Genomic DNA, 20,213 nt, shown 5'->3' on the forward strand with positions numbered 1-20,213 from the left:
GGGTTTAAACATGGTAATTGATGTGGATTGCTTGGAATTCCCTCGCCAACTCGCCAAGAGTAGACCACAAATGATCTGGAAGATGTTCATCAAACCCTAAGGGAAAATCTGTAAAAGAGTGAAACCATTAGAAAATCCTGTCAATAAACCAAGCTTTGACATTAAACTGAGAAACGAGGGGCGACACAACAATTGCTAATATTCATCATACAAGGGGTTCAAAAAGAAATAACTCATCGCCAGTGAAGCCGAGATGCCATACTTGGTGCTGAGACATTAGAGTTGTCTTATTTCCCTAACCATAGTTTCTTTCGAGGATTAAGGAATACCCTGAGCTAGGAACCGAGTAAGGATTTGCTTTGCAACAAGTAATTGAATTCATAAGTGCAAGGTAAATTCCTAGTCGTTCAAAACGTTAGAAGCATTAGAGGTATTGTAACGACGAAATTACGTGGTAGGGCATTCTCGTAATTGCACTTCGATTTTACTCTCAAGAGAAGAGTTGCAAATGACCAAGGATGGTGTGGAAGAAGAGTTGCAAATGAGCAAGGATGGTGTGGAAGGGAGGGAAGCAGTTACCTTCATAATTACTCCTCTCGCAATCACAGTTGGATCAAAACCCTAGATCCTATGTGGTTGGATGAACCAAACCGTAGACACTATTTACGATTATTAATAACTATATAGAACTATTAATTACTATATAAATATTAACAACCAAATTATATAAAATGATTTACATTTATTATTGTTTAAATATTATTTTAATATTATAATAATTATATAAACTCTTAATATATATTATAGTTACTAATAATAATAGCTCATAATAATAATAATAAATTATCATTATATTATTTAAATAATTTAATAATATAAAATTATAAAAAAAATAACAATGAAATTTTATAATAATAATTGATTACAATATTATAATAATATACAAATATAATTACCAAAATATCATAATAATATAATGAATATTATTATAATATTATTAGGAGTTTATATATTATTATTATAATATTAATATAATATTTATATAATAATATATAGAAATAATCTCTTGGTTAATATTTATATACTTATTAATAATATTTGATTATAATATTATAATACAATAATATTATAATAATAATAATAATAATAATAATAATAATAATAATAATAATCAATATTATTATAATAAGAACAATAAAGACCAATTATTTATTATTTATGATAATTAATAACTATATAAATAATAGCAATTATATTCTTATATAATTATATATTTATGATTATTATATTAATATTATTATAATAATATAGCCCACGAGGCTTTGGATTGACGGTGAATGGGTGCGCTATTAAGTCACTCCTTGCGATAGGTCACCGATTCAAATCCCCATGGGTACATAGGTTAGTCTTAACTAGAAAAATAAAAAAATAAAAATAAAATTATTTTAACAATATAAACTCTTATTATTATTATTATTATTCTTAAGCTTTAGTATTTTTAATATTTATCTTAGGGTTTCTATGTAAATGTATTTATACATGTATATATTGGTTATTTGTGTTTTTCACAATTTTGGAAATGATTCTACTAATCAAACTATATTTTTAAATGTGGAGACAAATATTTTTATCACTACAGAATTATAGTGTTTTCTTGGCATTCATGTTTGATTAGTACTGCAAGGAAATATACACTTACCACACCTTTTCCACCTTGGTATGGCCTTGGTACGCTTTTTAAGATTTACTTTTTCACTTATCGCAATTGCAATTCTCTGTTAACAAAACCCTCTATCGCATCTGATATGCAACAATACAATTTTGGATCTCAAAACTTATTAACTGCACCATATAACACCATCGCGTCTGCTCCTTTGTATATCGCATTACTTCTCTGTCGTTGATCTTCTCCTAGAAGATCCAACGATTCACATTGGTTTCGAGTTGACCACACACACTGGGGTTAACGCCCCGATAAAGTGGTTTCCCCACTCCAACTCTCTACCATGCGTCATGATATGTATGGAATCAGTTGATTAATGCTCCAACCACTTACCATCTAGTCCTCGCCTGAAATACCGCCTAAGGTTATAAACCCACCTTTTCTCGGTGTTAATTCTTGTGCTCCTTCACCATACGATGGCAGTTGATCTATGAGATCGATGGTTCTTGCTCTTTTTCATCACGTCGTTGATCTATAAGATCCAATGGTTCCCGTATACTGAAACCACACTTCTTTGTTCGTCCCTTTAAATTGACTTTAATTCATTCTTCAGTGTTTTCTCTGTGTTTTTGGTTTTTCTTCAGGGTTTCTTTCTTCAACTATTCTGCTGCTCAATTCTCTCTGAGCCTCAATCCTATGTGAATTCCCACTTCGCTTCCTCTCTAGAGCTTCGTCTGATTCTTTAGCTGGATTCCAAGATCCCTAAGGACTCCTCTTAATCATTCTCTCCTCTACTAGGACTTTAGCACTGGAACTAGGGGCACTAAAGGGTAAAGCTCACACTGTAAACTTTTTTAAAAGCACAAATCTCCATGTGTAAGTGCTCGGACTTGAGGGTTGGAACCAGGGGCACTAAAGGGTAAAACTCACATTATAAGTGTCTCGAGATGAGTGGTCCAGGCTTACAAAAACTTTAAGTTTTTTTAACAGGTTTAAGATCATCAACATAAATATGTTGTATTATTCAAACTAAACAATGATTAATAAAATTAATAAATTTAAAAAAATTAACAATGATTAATAAAATTATAATTTTATAACATTTTTAAAATAACGATAAAATAACCTACAAAGGTCTTTTATTTATTAAATCATTTTCCAATAACAATACTTTCATGTGTGTTCCCTATGTTGTATAACTCAAACATTAAACCTTGAAAGAAAAAATCGTGTTAATGATAGTTATTAAGTAGGCATTAATATGCATGCATTGACTAGTCAATAAGTACTGCTTTTAGTGATAACGATGAATTTTACTTTTACTATGACCATGAATAGAGAAATTGTCATCATATTTTATTAAAAATAATAATTATTGAAAAAGATTATTATACATGTTTAGAGTGATAATAAAAAAAGGAGAAAATTCATAAACACAAGAAGGTTTGGAGAAAGAGATGATCTCACATAAACATTTGAATTTTACATAAAATGTTTATTTCATAGACTCCCACTCTGTACAACTATACGTTCCTTTGTTTATCAAGATGCCTCATCTCGTTCAATAAATTAACACAGACTTGAGCGCTTTCTAAACCAAAGTCAACTAATAAAAAATATACTGAAACCCTAAATGTTTCATAAAGTGAACCTTTAGAGAAAACCTAAAATTTTTAACAAAGAGATGGTGTCCACCATTGATAAACAATGACTATGGCTAAAGAAACTCTTATCAATACCTAACAATTCATTGCCAGAAAGAGTTGCGTAAAAACATAGACCCAAATTTTGCCAAAGTCAAGTGGCTACTATTGTCAACCGCTCAAACTCTTTCGTAGGAGGGGCACATGGTAACAGTTGACGCAGGCCTGAGAGGTGGCGACATTTTTAAAGCTTTCAGTTTTTCCAGCTCTATGTGAAGTTTTTTGTTCTCGTCTGTAAGTGCCTCATTATATCTCTTCAAAAGCTCACAGTCCATTTCCCTTTTCTTAAGCTTCACCCTGAAACAAATTCATAACATTTAATTAACCTATAACATAAATGAATCAATAAAATTGTCAACACAATAGGATCTCCATCAGATCAAAAGTTTTCCGAACTATAAATTTGCACAACAATTGTTTTCCAAGTCATTCTTCATAGTTATAGGCCAAATTATGTAGCCTTTGATTCCAAAATGGAACTTTCCATATGAATTTCAACATGCAAAATACAATGAGTTAATAAAGGACTGGAGCTAACCTTGCTTGTCTATTTTGGAACCACACCTCAACTTGTCAATGACAGTGATTCAACTGTAAGGCCAACGCATGCTTTTCCTTCTATAGAAGAACAAGAAGCTACATCAGCCAAAAGCATGATGAAACACAAACAATAGAGCAACAACCTGTAAGTGAATATTGTGTATAGAAAGTTAAAGGTTCGGGCACCCTGTTCTTTCTGAAGCTTTCTTCCAAAACAACACATTGTTCTCTGGACAGTATAAGCTTCTTCCTGGAGTAGCCCTCCTCTTCTACATCACTGAGCACCCTTGACCAAACTCGATCATTCTCCAACTCCTCACTATCATCCCGCATTTGCTTGATCTTCACATAGCCATTCCTGAGGTTAATCGCCTTGGAATCCACGGTGTTGTTGGGCAACGCCACATCAATGCCGCCTACATGGAGGAAGCCAATTGAAACGGTAAGTGATGGCTATATGAAATGGAAACTATTAGTGATTGCCATGCTAAATAAATGTCTCACATCCCTCTGGCCACGTTTCATATAGAAAAATTGAAACAGTGAATGATGTGTAGGTGGAATTGAAACTGTTGGTGTTCGTAAGGTAATTGAAACGGATGGTGATGGCGATTCATACATTTCACAACGATTTTTAATCTTTCCACTTCATCTTAACCATAATAGGTCGCGATTAACAAATGGTATGTTAATTTTTAATCACGCTTCGTAAAAAATTAATTTAAGTATGCTTTAAACATATGATTTAGACATGCAAGAAAGTTACTGTTGTGAATTTTATTCATTGACTTAGTGACAAATACGAGAATATATTGGCATCTTTCAATTGAGACCATCCGATCAAAAAAAATTAATTAAAAAAATGATTAAAATTGCCAACTCCAATAGGAGAGACGCCTATCAGCCTAATTAATCACGTGCCATAGTTTATAGTTGGAGCTCAAGAACTTTGCAACAAACTCACATAGAAACCATAACATATAAATCCAATGTTAAAACGACGTTTCAAAACTATATTATGGGGAAAGGCACTCAACTATTCATATGAATAATTGTTCAGTTCTGAAAGTGTATCCTTCATCAATGTAAATAGATTAACTTCACTAATATATACATATAGTGGGGAGGACCATACATTCAACAGTAAATCGCAAATAAACCCAAGAGTATCTTGTACCGCATGAAATGCTAAATTTATAAATACAACTAATTTTAAAATTAATACCGTGAGGGAAAAAGGACTATAAATATCAATTATATTGTGCTTGGACGTACCGAAATTTAACTCACATTGATGTTGAAATCTGATTGTTAAATTATTCTAGATTAAAGTAAAACAAATATTTTTTATGTTGGTAAGTTGAAGTTACTGAAGACGTTACAAGTAGTATCACACCAACAAGTTTCTATACTGTGATCTATGATTCTGAATACAACTAAAATAATATATTAAAGTTCCATATTAGATTAAGAAGAGATGAAATTTCACTAAGACCTAAGTAATGAAGTAAAAGAAATCAGAATAAATTTCGTTTAAAGTTAAAAAATACTAATTGCCTTAATATTGGGCACCTCGAAGGAAAAATAATTGTTGGAGAATGAGTAGAGAAAAAATTTTATGTGAACGTATATGTACAAACAAATTTAAACAAGGCAGGCTCCGATGCAGCGAGTCCCTGCACTAAGTTGAGCTTGCATAATAAGTGATGTGTCATAGCTACGCTGGCAAGCTCTTAGCTTGAATGCGAAACAAATTAACAATACAGCTTTGTTACTGAAAAGCTAAAGCGCTGAAATTGGAACGGTGAGATAGCCAATAGCCACTATGCAACACAAAACTGAACTCTAAAATCAGTAGTAACTGCGAATAGTTTGAAAATTGAGGTTCATTGCCAGGAACAGTATCTTCACCAGTAGCATTATTAGCATTATTACAAGATTGACCTTTGAACTGTTCTGCAATTTTCTCAGCCAAACAAGCAGCATTTTCATTTTCCGTGAGAACTGGCAGCTTCCAAAAAATGCACAATGCTATTTGTCTCGGCAGTGGATAGACTGGAGAACCTGATCTTTATGGTGACCATTAGACCATCATGATTGCAGTTCACAAACATAAACACCGTTAATTCATAATCAGTGAGTACCATGGATATATGAAAGCAATTAAATTATTCCTGAATGCCTCCTACACCCAGATTTTAAATCTGTTAACAATTGGTCTGACTCCTGTGCAGTGCGTACAATGTTTCTTGGCAGCGACAATAAATTCCTGAATTCAGCCACTCATATTTGTAAAATTATGCCCATGCCTGTTATGAAAAGATGTCAATTAATAAACACGTATGTTATTAAATTTTTAATTTTTTGCTGGATATAAATATAATATGTTAGATTTGAAATAGGGAAATAGAAAATAGACATGGGACATCATGCCCCACAAGGAGCTGCGTGCCATGCTATGGGTCTACGTGTAATCATGCTAGGACCTGTAACGCTATGGAGCTACGTGTAATAATCTTAGGACATGTAATATAGCTAGCATTCCATATAGCTAGAGCTACGTCCATATGGCCATTTATGGAGGTGCAGTCTGGCATAAGATTATTTATGGAAGTGCAGGTTTCCATATGCTGAGCCCTCTGCAGCCTGACCCATGCAGAGGATGGTTTAACCGACGGATCTACTGCGTTTCGACTGTAAAATTCAAAGCATAGACGAAGGCAAAGTCTTCATGAGGAGGCGTCTGAATATTATTGTTCTGGACAATGTCGATAATTTTGATCAATTAGATGCTTTAGGATTATTTATGGAAGTGCAGTTTGCCATATGTTGAGCCCTCTGCAGACTGACCCATGCAGAGGATGGTTTAACCGACGGATCTACTGCGTTTCAACTGTAAAATTCAGAGCATAGACGAAGGCAAAGTCTTGATGAAGAGGCGTCTGAATAAAGCGAAGAACATTCTTATTGTTCTGGACAATGTCGATAATTTTGATCAATTAGATGCTTTAATGGTTACCAAAGTTCTTGGAGCAGTTGCAGAGTGTCAGTCACGACTCGAGATAAGAGAATACTGGAGCTCGCGCAAATTTCTATGATATATGAAGCTACAGGACTCAACGAGGATCAGGCTGCTTGCTATTTGGCGGGGGAAGGCAAAGATATATCTATACGTATATGGGATGCGTCCGGGTGGAGTGGCTGGTTAGGGTTTGAGACTCTCTAACAAAAATGCTTGATTCAGGTGGATGTCAAGAATCGGATAAGAATGCACGATCATCTGCGCGACATTGGGAAGGACATAATTGATCAAGAGTCCAAGCATTTTCCTGGGCGTCGAAGTCACCTTTGGCGTCCCACTGACATTATCAAAGCACTCACAAAAAATTCAGTATGTGAAATCTTTAGAACATTCGCCCCTTTTGATTTTTAAGCTGAATTAACTGGTATTACTCCTTTATTTTAATCATTGCCCTTTCCCAATCAATAACCCTTTGCCAGGGCAAATCAATCACTCTTTTTTAGGAGCAGTCAAGCTGACTCAACTGGTATTACCGCTTCTTTTAATCAATGCCCTTTGCCATGGCAAATTAATCGCTTTTTTAAGGAGAAGTCTAATGATCAGAGTGAAAATTTTAGGGATATCAGGAATTTTCATACTTTAAAATGTGTTTTTATAAATGAATTTTAGTACTCTTAAAACTCCTACACTCGTAAGCACTCAAATTCCTCAGATTACAGTGCTCAAACTTAGCATTCCAAAAAATAAAAAATAAAAAGACGTACAGAATTCTAAACCATGGCTTTACCTATGTGTTTGCAGTGGCATTGAATCGGATTCCTGGGGACGCCATGCCGGAGAACAAAAGCTTGGAAGGTGCGAGAAAAAGCAACTGCCCAGTAGTTTGGCTTCTTTCTTTTCTTCGCAGAGCACCTACAGTGGCCATTGAACCTGTCCAGCTAAATCATGTAAGTAATTAACTCGAGCTCAAAAATTCAAATTCAAGCAAAAATTCAAATTCAATACTTGGATAAAAAAATAGAGAAATTCATAACATTTTAACAATATATGTGGCTTGAATTCAGCGAAGGCTTCAGAGAATTTCCAGCGACGGCTTCAGAAGCACAACCAACACAGTGGGAAGAAGACAGCTACTGCGATATAGATAGCACCGACTTGGAGGATCCTCTAGGACCAAAGGCTTCTTCTTGCGTTCGACCTGCACTGGAAACTGAATAAAATTTTGCTGTCGTATTACATAGAACCTGTGGAATTTGGAGGGTCGCGACTAGCAACTCTGCCCGAAGCAGGAGGTAACTTCTCTATTTTTTTCATGATTCATTTTCCTTTCTTCATGAATCATTCCTCTTGTATGGCGAGTTTCCAGTGCTGCTAGTCCTCTAATAAGATTTGGAATAACATTACACCTGGTTACATGCAGAACATAGGAGATGGCACCTGGAACATAAGAAATGGCACCTGGAAGTTGTGGCAGGTAGGCAGGCGTATAGGGGTATAGGCGGTGATATACCATGGAAATACAACCATGGAAATCCAAAATATCGGTGCTAGCATTTAGTGCGGTGGACTAATTGTTATAGACAATTTTGTGCCTTACAGCAACAAGCATGAATTCTCAATAATCCAAGGGATCCAAAGTTCCCTAAACATGATGTTCCTACCCCTAGAGGAACAAGGTCAGCAAGCCAACAACTCTCAGATCAGTTCTCCACTTGAAAACACTCAAAAACAAGCAATCCTGAAATCAAAGCAGGTGCTCCACTAGGCTTCTGCGCTGAAACACAAGTGCTCCATGGTGTACCTGCGTTGCAAAGCAGGCAGAACAAAGCCCACCTGCGTTGGGCGAGTTTGGACATGTGGCACAGTGAGTCATTGCCTTGGAAACTTCCAAAAATGACACTTGGATCAGGTATTTCACCTTGGGATGAGTCAAAGGCTTTGTTTCTCCAAGTGGAAGCAAGGTTCACCAAGTGGACTCATGAACTGAAGATCAACTAAAGATTAACTGAAGAGAGAGAGGACACAAGGCAGCTACACATCAGTTGCAAGCTGACTCATCCTTTCTCAATTCATCTATATATTGAGCTCTCTCCTATGAGCTCAGGAGGCTGGAATTTTGTGCAAAGTAATGATATGCTGTTTGTTTCATTCTTGAGTTATTGGGTGATTGTTTGAGAGAGGTGAAGAAGAGAAACTCTTTATGCTGGGAGGTGTTGCTGGGTTGGAGCCTGCTATGCTTGTAATCCTCTCAGAACCTTTTCTTCTACATTAATAAAAGCTATTGAGGTTCTTCTATGTGCTCTTGTTTCATTCATGTATTGTGATGATTGCATATTTGGTTTACTATAATCCATGAACCAGTTATGATTGCATGCCTCTTGTAGTCTCCTTCTTTGTTGTTTTGCAGGATCTCTCTGTAGCTGGGCGAGCAGAAGGACAAAGAGCTAGGAGCAGGTGGCCAAAGAGAAGAGTTTGGATTCGATACTAAGCGCAAGGCAACGGTTAGTACTTTCTCCACTCTCTTTTGCTTTCATAAAGAAGTAAACTTTCAGTAGTTTGTCTTACAGTTGTTGCTAAGGAACTGTCACCCTTAGAGTGGGTTAGGGTCATCCGAGTCGGATACTTTTCCCTACAACAAACTGGCGACTCTGCTGGGGAGCGTATCCGTTTGATTGTGTTTGTAGTATCTTTGCTATTCATTTCCTGAACCAAAGAGTACCGAATCGAAAAGCTTTTGACTATATCAAAAGCGAAGTAGAGGGACAGCTACTCTGGCTCATTTCTGAGCAAGTTCATGATTTGAAGAGCTGATCTACAAAGATCCTTTTAAAGATCTTAGTGATAGCTTTGCACCTTCTAAATCATCCCTTTAAGTATACTTGACTGAATGTCTCTAATTTGAGCAAAAACCGTGCATTTTTGAGAAAATTATGACCCGGAAACTGTGAAAACGCAACTCTCGTTTTCCAGAGCAGGTAGTACACAGGCTACCTACTTTGCAACGCAGGTCCCGAAGGGGCTACCTGCGCTGAGAGCCAGACTGGCTGTGCAGCACCTGCGTTGGCCCAAATTTGCCTAGTGCATTTGGGGTTTCCTCCTTTATCTTGCCTGTTTTCACTTAGATTTGCTGCTAAGTGTCAGTCTTGTACTTGTTTTGAAACCAGCATTACTTGCCATCATTCCGCCTCTGTTATATAACGAAATTGTACTTGTTCTTTGTATTTATTATTCATTTACAATTTCCCATAACGAGAAGTAAACTAGTCATGCTTTTGGCCTCTTAGATCTGAACCTGTGTTAGGCATTTTGCTGGTCCAAAGAGTTAGCTTGCTTGCTGTCCATAGCTGATTAGTCATTTTACTTTCGTTAGCATGGTTTGATTTCATGTATTTCCAGTGATTAAGCAAGTGAATCATAAGGTGTCTTTTGATTGTTGGACGAACTTGTTTACTTTCGCTTTAAATCGAAATCAAAGTTATATAACCACTTTCTTTTTGTATCCATCCACATTAAGAAAGGAAAAGAAAATACATGCATTGTGTATTTTGCATTTGAAAAAGTTTGCATGATCATTTAGGAGAAAGTGCATTAGTTTGTGCTGTATGAACTGTGTGAAAAGAATTTGCCTTTCTTCTCCCTCAGTAGTTAAGATTTTCATCAGTCGAAAAGATTTGAAAAAGCTTGATTCTCATCTTAGGCTGCATTTAGGAATTTGTCATATACATCTCGTGGTGAACCTTGAAAGGAAAACTTTAAAAAGATCAACTTAAAATATACTGAATGAACCTAACAACGCATTTGAAACATAAAGCAAACATCTAGAGGTCTAGGTAGAGACGTGTTCCGGCGTCGTTAAACATAGTGACTATCGATCTCTACGAAGGTGGGTGATTCCTCCTGAGAGTCGGTGGCACTAATACGGACTTGTGCTCCCACGTACCATCGCGTATATATTGGGAGACCCCTATAGGCAATTATCCTTTATCCATAGGAAGCCGTGTCGGCCGCCCTACTGATCGCGATGCAGTGAACACAGCATTCACGAAGATCGACCACCCGTACCGTAAAACGTATTCTGTGGTTTCGCGAAAGGTTTGGCACACCCTCTGCCTAGATCTCCAGAGCAGTTTCTTTTGGCCTTTTTCAAACTCTATAACTGAAAAGGTCCAACCGAGCATTTGTCACTTCGGGCTCGTTAATACATCGAAGGCGACTAGAGTCATCTTTAGCTTTTTCTCGACTCTTAAAACATGAAAAAGAAAAGTTATGTTTAAAAGCGTCTAATAAAATTCATTCAAATCGGAAACACAAATTTTCCCCTTTATATTTTAGTTGATCGAGTAATCCGCAATCGTGGAAGAAAGTCAGTTGAATATCCGTCGTTCTCGGAGGCTTGCGAGTCAACCGTCTTTGTCTCCGAAATCGAAAACAACCCGGACGAAGCGAGCTCGTCGAACCAGTTCAAAATCTCCTTTAAAAGTTAGAACAAGCGTTCCAACAACATCTGAGATTCTGGTCACTCCAAACATTTCCGGAAACCCTGCCTCAATAGAAGAAGTTCAATCGCCACAGAGGGACAGTAATATTGATCCTAGTCTAGGGGCAAATACTTGTATGACTGAACCAGTTCCATCTGTAACCGGTCCAGAGAGTTTTGTTCCTCAAACATCCGTCGCGGTCGATACAACCCCTTCTTCGGCACCGGAAATCTTTTACGGACCTGACGGTCTTACTCTTCCACCTGGTCTGATTGCGATAGAGGAAATTATAGAGGAACTGCAAGTATCCACTCCAATTCAATTCGGAGTATGGGTCACTCTATTTCCTGCTACAACTGAAGTTTGTCCATCACCAGTGGAAGTTCCTGTAGAATTACTAGGTGATCAATTGGATAGATTAAAAATGACTGAACAACCGTCGACATCTAGGACTGTGTCGAATGACACGGCGACGGCAGAATTACCTGCTGTAAATCCAACAATGTTCGCCGGCATACCATCTATCCCAACTAGCTCGCAGTCGCTAGAAGGAGTCCACCAAGAGACTACCTCGACATTATGGTCTGTTCCTGTTTGTTCCGGAGTAATGTCTGGTAACTCTTATGGTGAGACTCATCAAATTGACCCTTTTGGGAATCTAATTAGGCCATCCAGTCCTCCAAGACAGGCAGTTGCCTTGAGTTCTGGGTTGCTACCGTATGGGGGGCAGTACCCATATGGGAGCTCTCAACCTTATTCAAGTTATGGCGGAATTGCAACGAGTAGTTGGGTACCTATGCTATCCCAGCCACTGAGAGTTGTATATTCTATGAAACAGTGTGTACCTGTGACGAACATCCCAACTACACCGGCTATTGTGACCATGTCGCAAGTTCAAACAATGCCTGTTGTATGTCAACCTCCTGTTCAAGTTCTCATGCAACAGCCCCTTGACCCTGCAACCCAACCACAATCACCTACTGGTGGGACGACACAGGTACAATTGGGTACAACTACCCCACATCTTGGTCCAATGGTTAGTGTAGCGCAACAACCCATGGTGTCGCAACCGTGGATAATGCAATACCAATAGCCACAATTCCAACAATTGTACCAAGGTTCTGAACAACAAATATTTGCGAATACTGGACAACCATATATTCAAAATGGTCAAAATCAACCACTTTATAGTGGTCAAGTCCATCAACCGTATTCATCATACCAACATCAACTCCATTATGCTGGTATGCAAAGACCGACTGTTCAGGCGATTCCATCGTATCCTGGTTACGCTTCACCTAACTTGAACCAGCAGTTACCATTCGTGGCAACTTTAGAGTTGCCTGATTTACATCGGTTAACAAACGATCTGATTGCTTACGCCCCTTGGTGGCCAGTGATTCCACACAAACTTCCATCCGACATTCCTAGATTCAATGGAAATCCAGGCGAAGACCCGTCGAATCATGTGATGGCATTTCATCTATGGTGTTCATCGAACACTATGAATGACGATTCGATAAGGCTTCACCTCTTTCAGAGGATATTGACAGGTCCAGCGGAAAAATGGTATATAGAATTTCCTAGAGCTTCATTCGACAATTTTGGCTCCCTTGCCACAACATTCTTGACCCACTTTCAATTACCAATAAGGTACGAAACGGGAACAGAGATATTGACTAACTTCAAACAGACAACCGCAACTCATATATCAGATCATATACATGAGTGGCGACGTCGACGAAGAATGGTTAAAACATACGTTCCTGATCAGCTTTTAGCTGAGTGGTTTATAAAGTCATTACTTCCGGCTATAACGGAAGATGTAGCAAAGGGAGGAGTCGTAACAGAAGAGCAAGTTATTGCTCGTGCACAATATTTGGATTTAGTATATACTCAGTCCGGCACGCTCTATGACAAAATACCAGACGCCCATAGACCAGAGTTTTCAATCCCTCCGCCTCCTAAATCGAACAGTGACTCTCATGCCGGTGATGGCGTGATTGGCACGGCAAACACGAATCCGAAAAAGACCAATCAAAAGAAGGCCCGTAAGGATTCGAATCAAAATGCGCATGAAGAAGTTCTTGCTTCGGAAGTAAATGTCGTATCGACATATAAGAGCAAAGAAACCGATCAACCAGGAAGCAAGAAAAATCAAAACAAAGGGAAGAAGAATAAACAAGGTGGGTCATCCCCTAAGAAAAATTCTTCAAACCCTCCTAGGAATAGGAAACGGTTTCCGTGTCAAATATGCGATGACAACGATCATCGGACGGTAGAATGCCCGTACAAAGCTGAGTTTAAGAGATTCATAAAAAATCCACATACTCCAGCTGTGTTGACTGATCCTTTTCCTGACCCGAGTCAAAATCTGGTTGATAGTGGAAACACTTCCGGGTGCCAAGTTCTAATGGTGTCAAGTGGTAAGCAACCAAACAATGCTTCAACTTGGACAATGAACAAAAATCATGGGAACCCGCAGTTGTCGAATGGCGAGAAAAAGGGTCGATTAGGCAATTCGACAACAACTTCAACGGAAGTTGAACCGCCATCCAACACAAGAAGTGTTCCATCGATCCATGGAAGCAATCATTCTCTCCGAGATATCGGAGTAATTTTCCTAAAAGGCCCTTCTTTAATGGGCACTTGTGCCCCACCACCACCGAGTAATCTCGCGGAGATGGGTGCAATAGGATATGAAGCCTTCTATTTCTAATGGATCTAAAAGCTTCGAGGATAGTTCTTATCTCAAGTCAACCTCGTTTAAAAAATGAAATAAAGAGGAGAGAGGATAGTTCTTTACAATGTCAACCTCATTAAAAAATGAAATGTCCCCTTTATGATTTAGGAGACATGCGCCTCATCCACATTATTATTATGCTGGGGGCATTTATCGAGCAGTTTTTGTGCAGAAGTTCATGCTCGTTAAAAAATAAACGTGGTTTTCGAGGAGTTTTTGTGCAGAAGTTCATGCTCGTTAAAAAATAAACGTAGATTGTGAGCAATCTTCCCTTAGCAGTTCAAGCTCATTCAGAAAAAATGAACCGGTAAACCACCTCCAGAAATGTGACCTTTGAAAGCCATATTAAAAACCCTCGGTCGTGTTTATATGCCATCACCTCCATCCGTTCATTTGGCCAATCGTTCACCTCCATATGTGTGTTTACCCATTTTGAGGAACAGCTGCGAAGAGTGATTTCATTTAGCCATCCTTGTGACACTGCCGTGATTGGAGAATTCCAACCTGTACCTGGAATCTGCTGCTAGCCCTGTTCATCACTCGTTCCTCAAAAGACGAGTCTTCTTTAAGCTCTTTTCACTGACTCGTAAAATATGAAAAGATTGCCGAGTTTTGGCCTTCCAGCTCATTAAAAGGACCGAAAGAGCTATCCCTCCTCTAGATTTTAATCTTTTTGGACCTGAGGGATTATTGCACAAAAAGATCGAGCGCTTGTTTTGTTCGGCTCGTTAAAGTAAATCGAAAACTCATCCCTTCTGTATTGTTTTATACTTTTTCGGACTTAAGGGATTAGAAGACGAAAAAGGAATTATGGAGTTTACTTTTCGTACCTTTTCAGACTCTCTAAAAGTGAAAAGAACCGAGTTTTCTTTGTCGTTAGACTCGTTAAAATGATTAAGTAGCGACAAACTTGTCTTTAGACGAGAACGAGTTTCCCTATCGCTAGGCTCGTTAAAACATAGCGATGGGCTTGCCCGAAGGGCAGGTTATAGAACAAGCATATGTTATCCTCCTCAAGCTTGACAAAAATAAAGAGGTACTGGTCAGCAATGACTGGGGAAAAATTGGGAGAACCTCACAGCATTAATGGTAGCAAGTCGCTCTTGAACATGACACTTTGTCCTCCGTATCACTTCGGGTTGGGTTGTTTCATTCACCGATCACAGAATCATGGTCCTCGCCACACCATCCACAGTTGGGGTAATGCTACCAATCCATCACATCAGTGTCGTTATGTGTTCAAGAGATGTGGTTCTGTATAGAGTCAACCGTGTTCCACCCACTACCATACATTATCCTTCATCCACTTCATGACCGCGACCCTGAATCATACATCACAATTTGTTTTCACCTCATCACAATCACTAGCTCCGTTCCGTGTCACTGATGTGGGATTCATTAAGGCCCTCCTTTGACGGATCGCTCCTTGTCGACATCAGCTCATTATCCAAGGAGTTGATCTAGGAACACCCCCCTCAGTACTTTGAAGCTTGCATGCCTCAATGGCAAGTTTCTCACTTCCGGCGACAGGTATACATCAATGACCTTCGACCAGAAGATTTTGCATGGTGGTCGACGCCAAGTCCTTTATTCCCACCATGTAGATTGTACTGCCGTACCTTGAGGGTCATCATCCTTATCGGTGATTCCTCTCGCGCTTGTTAACGGTTTACAAAATTGACCGGTAATCAAGCGATGTCTTTCCATGTTCGACTTCAAGAAATTCTCACATGGATCGACTTGTACATCGAGTGAAGATCGGAAGAGATTGAAGACCCCGGATCTAGTTTCATCCATCCGAGCTGCGATATATATTCAGGACATAAAGACATTTGATATGTACATCATTGCAGCAGATGATCGCCCTTTTGGAAGGATTATAAATTCGGTAGAGGATTATCAGTCTAGAAAAAGATGATAAATTCGGCAGAGAATTATCAATCTATATCAGACGATCGTCTGTTCTATGTACCAAAATGTATTTATAAAGCTGAGCATGGGAATGCCCGCCTTAGCCAGATCATGAAAAATGTATGAAAAATAATGTATTGTATTGTATCTTATTACAGGACACTTCTCAGCAGATTGAGCGAACTTCGGATCCTCTCAATAAAGAATTTCACCCGATAAACGACCTCATACTTTAGGGGGCATCTGTTATAGACAATTTTGTGCCTTACAGCAACAAGCATGAATTGTCAATAACCCAAGGGATCCAAAGTTCCCTAAACATGATGTTCCTACCCCTAGAGGAACAAGGTCAGCAAGCCAACAGCTCTCAGATCAGTTCTCCACTTGAAAACACTCAAAAACAAGCAATCCTGAAATCAAAGCAGGTGCTCCACTAGGCTTCTGCGCTGAAACACAAGTGCTCCATGGTGTACCTGCATTGCAAAGCAGGCATAACAAAGCCCACCTGCGTTGGGCGAGTTTGGACATGTGGAACAGTGAGTCATTGCCTTGGAAACTTCCAAAAATGACACTTGGATCAGGTATTTCGCCTTGTGATGAGTCAAAGGCTTTGTTTCTCCAAGTGGAAGCAAGGTTCACCAAGTGGACTCATGAACTGAAGATCAACTAAAGATTAACTGAAGAGAGAGAGGACACAAGGCAGCTACACATCAGTTGCAAGCTGACTCATCCTTTCTCAATTCATCTATATATTGAGCTCTCTCCTATGAGCTCAGGAGGCTGGAATTTTGTGCAAAGTAATGATATGCTGTTGGTTTCATTCTTGAGTTATTGGGTGATTGTTTGAGAGAGGTGAAGAAGAGCAACTCTTTCTGCTGGGAGGTGTTGCTGGGTTGGAGCCTGCTATGGTTGTAATCCTCTCAGAACCTTTTCTTCTACATTAATAAAAGCTATTAAGGTTCTTCTATGTGCTCTTGTTTCATTTATGTATTGTGATGATTGCATATTTGGTTTACACTAATCCATGAACCAGTTATGATTGCATGCCTCTTGTAGTCTCCGTCTTTGTTGTTTTGCAGGATCTCTCTGTAGCTGGGTGAGCAGAAGGACAAAGAGCTAGGAGCAGGTGGCCAAAGAGAAGAGTTTGGATTCGATACTAAGCGCAAGGCAATGGTTAGTACTTTCTCCACTCTCTTTTGCTTTCATAAAGAAGTAAACTTTCAGTAGTTTGTCTTACAGTTGTTGCTAAGAAACTGTCACCCTTAGAGTGGGTTAGGGTCATCCGAGTCGGATACTTTTCCCTACAACACTAATGCCAGCATTAGATTAGTATTTTTACCAGTTTGAAAATATGAAGCGAACACAAAATATATAACATATGCTTTAGCTTCGGATTAGCTTCGGATTACCTTAGGTCAGCTTCGGATTAGCTTCGGATTACCTTAGGTCCTCGGGAAGAGGCCAAATAACATGATTTATCAATATGTCTTTAAAAAACTTGGTATATAGTTGATGACCGGGGACTAAAAGTAGGTCAACTAATGCTCTCTGGGTCACGAACGATTACTATAGTCCATGCCTGAGGGCATGGACTAATAAGGAAACAATTCTTACATTGTTAAACAATTATGAAACAGCAAATAGATATGTTTAAAAAAAGAATGCAAGGTGTTGGATCTTATGTCACCGTGAAAATAAAGGATTGCCAACTTGATAACTCTCTGCTAATAGTTGTGACCCCCTTTGTTAATTTACATAAAATGAATGAAACGTATTATTGGTGCCAATTATTGCTTTAAATACAGTGGGTTGAAAGCAAAAAAGGATTATAGCAACATGGTGAAACATTTAAAATAATAAATTCATTATACATTTACAGAAAGGAATATACACAGACTAAGTGTACATAGAAAAACAAAAAGACAAATAAAAACATAAAAAAATAGCATTTTGGACATATTTAATTATAAGTTTGTCAAATCCGAATGGAGAATATAAAACATAATCTTAGGCCATTAGCTTTATCATGGGAAAATGGCAACATCCTTTTCACCAAAATAAGCTCCAGTAAGTGACATGGTAAATAAATATCTATAGTGATGATAACAATAATACGACCTACATATCAATAACATAACTCAAGCATAAATAAGTTTACTACAGTAATAATCGGCTAGAATGAGTAAGTTTGGATTTCATATTATATTATATTTTATATATGTGTGTATATTTAAGGAATTAATGCATTTTCTTTAATGGCGAGTTAGGACATCAGTATGGATAATCGCATATAAATTAATGACATTTCATAATTCTTTAAAATTGTAAGGGTTTCTGTACAGTAAGATATTATAGCATTGGATAATTATCATATTTTCGAGAAGAAATTTTTTTGATCGGTAAAAATCAATATTTTGATAATTAAAACTTTAGTGTGGGTAACCAAAAGAAAAGGAATTTCCTTCCCCATAAGTTACACAAGCTTCAAGAAATGAAGCACGGAACATGATCCATAAGTTATCTTTTCTAAGACAATCAAAACCTAAGTAAATAAATTGTCAAGGATGGTATAAAGCAATTTAGACCTGGAGCTAAATTGTTGGATAACATCTATGATTAAGAATCAACAAAGTTGAGGAAAGTTGTGATGGATATCTATAACAATTTGTGATGGAAGGAAAGTCTCGGGAATAGTGGCAGTTGAAAGTTTTAAGTTTTAAGGTAACATGATAGTGGTATCTAGGTTACTTCAAATCACTAAGGAAATAGTGTTGCTCATACTTAGAGGTATCAACTCTACATTAAATGTAGTAAGCATAAATGAGCAAGATTAGAGTCAATTTTAAAAACATGGAAATTTATTAATAAAAAAAATGCATTGGCTCCTAAAATATAGAAAAGGAATCTAAACGAATTCTTGGATTCCTTGTACTCATGAAAGAAGAGAGATCAAAATTATTGTGAGTTGCAAACTCATAACACGAGATAATAGAATGGTTTACTAATATACTTATAAATTCCTTGCGATTGAACGGGTTAAGCTTTTCTCAGATCAAGAGGATAAGAGAATTTTGATTGATTGATAAGAGGGTTAATTGTAAGATCTCATAGGATAAGCAAGAAAAGATGCACCCATGAGTATATATATATATATATATATATATATATATATACACGCGCCCATGCACCAAATGATACAATTATAAACTACAAGAAAAGATTTGCAATTTGATCGTTGTTGCTCCGAAGCTCTTTTTTAGAGTTTTGAGAAAATAGTATATTTTGGATAAGGACAACATAGGAAAATATGTACATTTACTTATGCTAAGATACACATCACCAGAGATGTATTTATTAAATATTTTAAAGAGGCTGTTGTCCTAATTTGAATTGAAGGACTGATGGTGAATATGACTTTTATAGACATAAATGAATTTTTATTAAACTATTGTTTATAATTAGCATTGGTTTACAAAATCACTAATAAGACTATTAGGCTATTAGGTATGAAAATGCAATAGGGAAGAACCCTTTAGCGAGTGCACCTATATGAAAAAAAGAGGGGCACATGTAACTCTACACTTCTTAGTCAATAATGCGTAGAATATTAGTTTTGAAAATCCAAGAGAGAAGAGGGGCACATGTAACCCTACACTTCTTAGTCAATAATTCGTAGAATATTAGGTTTGAAAATGCAAGAGAGAAGAACCCTTTAGCTAGTGCACCTAAATGAAAAAACAGAGAGGCACATGTAACCCTATACTTCTTAGTCAATAATTCGTAGAATAAAGGGGATGCAACCCCAAGAACAGAATTATGAGAAACTGGCAGGTGAGGCGTGTTAAAAAAGAATGGTTGTAAGATCTGGTGACAGTTTTCGTGTTTTTTTTGGTGAATTTAACCATGCCCATACCAATACCGGTTTGTTTCTTTGGATTGTCACATTGGTTTCTTTCCATATGGCCTTGTGCTTTTGGCGTAGGTGACCTACTAAGAAGATTAGAAGGACATGAATAAACAAAGAAACCAACTGAACTATGAAACTTTGATCAAATATTTTTGCATGAAACCGACAAACAATTAACGTGGAGATGCCTCGGTGACAATAGAAGTAATAATTGTCCTCGAATTTTGATAATGTTATACTGCTACA

At 37.6% G+C, this 20,213-nt stretch overlaps 1 protein-coding gene across 1 annotated transcript; it reads right to left on the reverse strand.

Moving 5' to 3' along the window:
- Positions 1-3,485: 3,485 nt before the first annotated feature.
- LOC149184285 (homeobox-leucine zipper protein HAT2-like) lies at positions 3,486-6,473 on the reverse strand. Its single transcript, XM_089415296.1, has 3 exons — positions 6,393-6,473; positions 4,142-4,359; positions 3,486-3,663 (listed from the first exon to the last, which is right to left on the reverse strand). The coding sequence occupies exons 1-3, from the start codon at positions 6,471-6,473 to the stop codon at positions 3,486-3,488; spliced, it is 477 nt and encodes a 158-aa protein (XP_089271422.1).
- Positions 6,474-20,213: the final 13,740 nt, after the last annotated feature.

Source organism: Pinus tabuliformis, chromosome 3_2, assembly GCF_031772625.1.
Source record: "Pinus tabuliformis cultivar Carrire ecotype Pingquan chromosome 3_2, CPIR1, whole genome shotgun sequence".
NCBI classification, from domain to species: Eukaryota; Viridiplantae; Streptophyta; class Pinopsida; order Pinales; family Pinaceae; genus Pinus; species Pinus tabuliformis.